The sequence below is a fragment of the Artemia sp. Qi Xiang Cuo genome, chromosome 18 (genome assembly GCF_049724085.1).
Source record: "Artemia sp. Qi Xiang Cuo chromosome 18, ASM4972408v1, whole genome shotgun sequence".
In the NCBI taxonomy this organism is placed as follows: domain Eukaryota; kingdom Metazoa; phylum Arthropoda; class Branchiopoda; order Anostraca; family Artemiidae; genus Artemia; species Artemia sp. Qi Xiang Cuo.
Window position 1 is genome coordinate 34021610 of NC_142811.1, and position 2105 is coordinate 34023714.

Sequence of the window (2105 nt, forward strand, 5' to 3'; positions counted from 1 at the left end):
GGGTCCCAGAGTCTGAAACTCCAGACGCACAGATAGCTCTTGGCCTTTGCCGAACCAACGATTTGGGAGCTACCCTGAAAACGGGGGATATAGTTGAGACTAGGCGCCTTGGAAGACCAAGCGACAACGGCAGACCAAGAAAACTACTCGTCAAGCTCAGAGAAGACACTTCAACCTTTGTGAAACGAAATAACATCCTGAAAAACGCTCGGAACCTGAGAACCTCTGATGACGCCTTCACCCGCCGCGAAATCTACATAGGCCCTGATCTCACCCCACTCCAGCTCCAGTCTCAGGCCGAGAAAAGAAGGCTCAAGAGAGCCAAAAGCTCTACCCATAACCGGAATGAGGAGGCCTCCTCAGGTCAAGGGCAACAATAGCAACAAAAGACCAGAAGACCAACTCGACCTCCTAAAACTCAGCAAAGCAACCCTTTTGACCTCCCAAGAGTCATGCTTGTTAACGCCCAGTCACTCTGCCACAAAATCACAGAACTTAGCGTTCGACTGAAATGTGAGAGGGTTGAGGTATGCTGTGTCACAGAAACTTGGTCCGCTACCCCATCGACTGCTAGTATTCCAGGCTATGACCTTTACACAAAAAATCGCAAGGATAAAGATGGCAACGTTATAACACATGGCGGTGGAGTGGGTGTTTACATAAATGCAGATATCGAACACGAAGTTTTGACATTCGCTGAACACACAGATACCTATGAGCTGCTCTGGGTGAAAATAAAACCCAAAGTACTGCCAAGAGCGTTTTCGTCAATAACTTTCGGAGTCCTCTATTTTCCACCGCGAGCCGCTTACCGCAAAACCCTAATCAACCACCTCCAAAAGTCTATCGACGATATTCGATGCATGTATCCTAATAGCGGTATAGTATTGCTTGGCGACTTTAATGATCTGGACAGGCGCTGGATCAGTCAATTTCTTGATCTGAAGCAGGTAGTAAAAATTCTTACTACGGAAAAATCAACTATCGACCTCATCTTCACAGATGTGGGAGAATTCTACCACGATCCCGAATCGAGCCCCAGCCTCGGAAGGAGCGCACATTTCTCTGTACTGTGGAAGCCCAAAGGAACCAAGCCAACGGCTACCAAGGAAACATTCGTCTGCCGACCTCTGACTACACCAGGAAAAGAAGAATTCTCTAAATGGTGCGTAAATAAAAACTGGTACCAACTGTACAGATTATCTGACGTTAACCAGATGGTTGGACTCTTAAACTCCGAGATAACCAGCGCTTACCACTCATGCTTCCCAGAGAAACGTGTCAAACGCTCTTCTACGGACAAACCATGGGTCACACAAGAGATCAAGAAACTCATCAGGAAGCGTAATAAACTACACGCCTCAGGCAACAGAGAGCGCTGGAAAAAAATGAGGAGCACCATGGTGTACGAATGTAGGAAAGCTGAGAAAGCATATGGGGAAAAGCTCTCTAAAACAGTAAACTCCGACTCCCGCTCATTCCACAAGACAATTAGAGATTTAATAAGCCCCCAGCGCCCGACGACCTTTCACATACAAAAAGATAAAGGTGAACAGGTCACTGCAAATGATCTCAATGAGTGGTTTGCCAAAATCTGCAGATCCAACCCTTCAGCCGAAACGAGTGCATTCAGCGCCAAGATATCTGAGATTCCAGTCGTTCTGCCTATTGAAGTGTGCAGGGTCCTAGAAAAGATTCCTGCGCGGAAAGCCACTCACCCAGCGGATCCACCGCCAATTTTGTTCAATGAAAACGCTCCTTACCTATCAGAGCCTATAGCTGCCATCATCAACCAGTCACTGATAACAGGGACGTTTCCTGAGCCGCTCAAGGAGGCAGTCGTAATCCCTGTTCCCAAAGTCACAAACCCCAAAGAACTTGGAGACCTCCGACCGATCTAACTCACGCCGCTACTCTCGAAAGTATTCGAAACTTTCATAAACAGATGGCTTCTGGAGGAACTCAGCGAAGTAATTGACTCCCGGCAGTATGGCTTCCAAAGAGGGTGCAGTACAAGTCACTACCTTATCCAGATCGTCGAGACTATCCTAAGTCACCTAGAAGTTGACGGGGCATTTGTCGACCTCCTTCAAGGGGACGTCAGG

General features: G+C 47.6%; 1 protein-coding gene across 1 annotated transcript; it reads left to right on the forward strand.

The window, feature by feature from the left end:
* The first annotated feature begins 452 nt into the window (after positions 1–452).
* On the forward strand, positions 453–1901 carry LOC148941429 (uncharacterized). Its single transcript, XM_089104168.1, has one exon. The coding sequence runs from the start codon at positions 453–455 to the stop codon at positions 1899–1901; it is 1449 nt and encodes a 482-aa protein (XP_088960294.1).
* Positions 1902–2105: the final 204 nt, after the last annotated feature.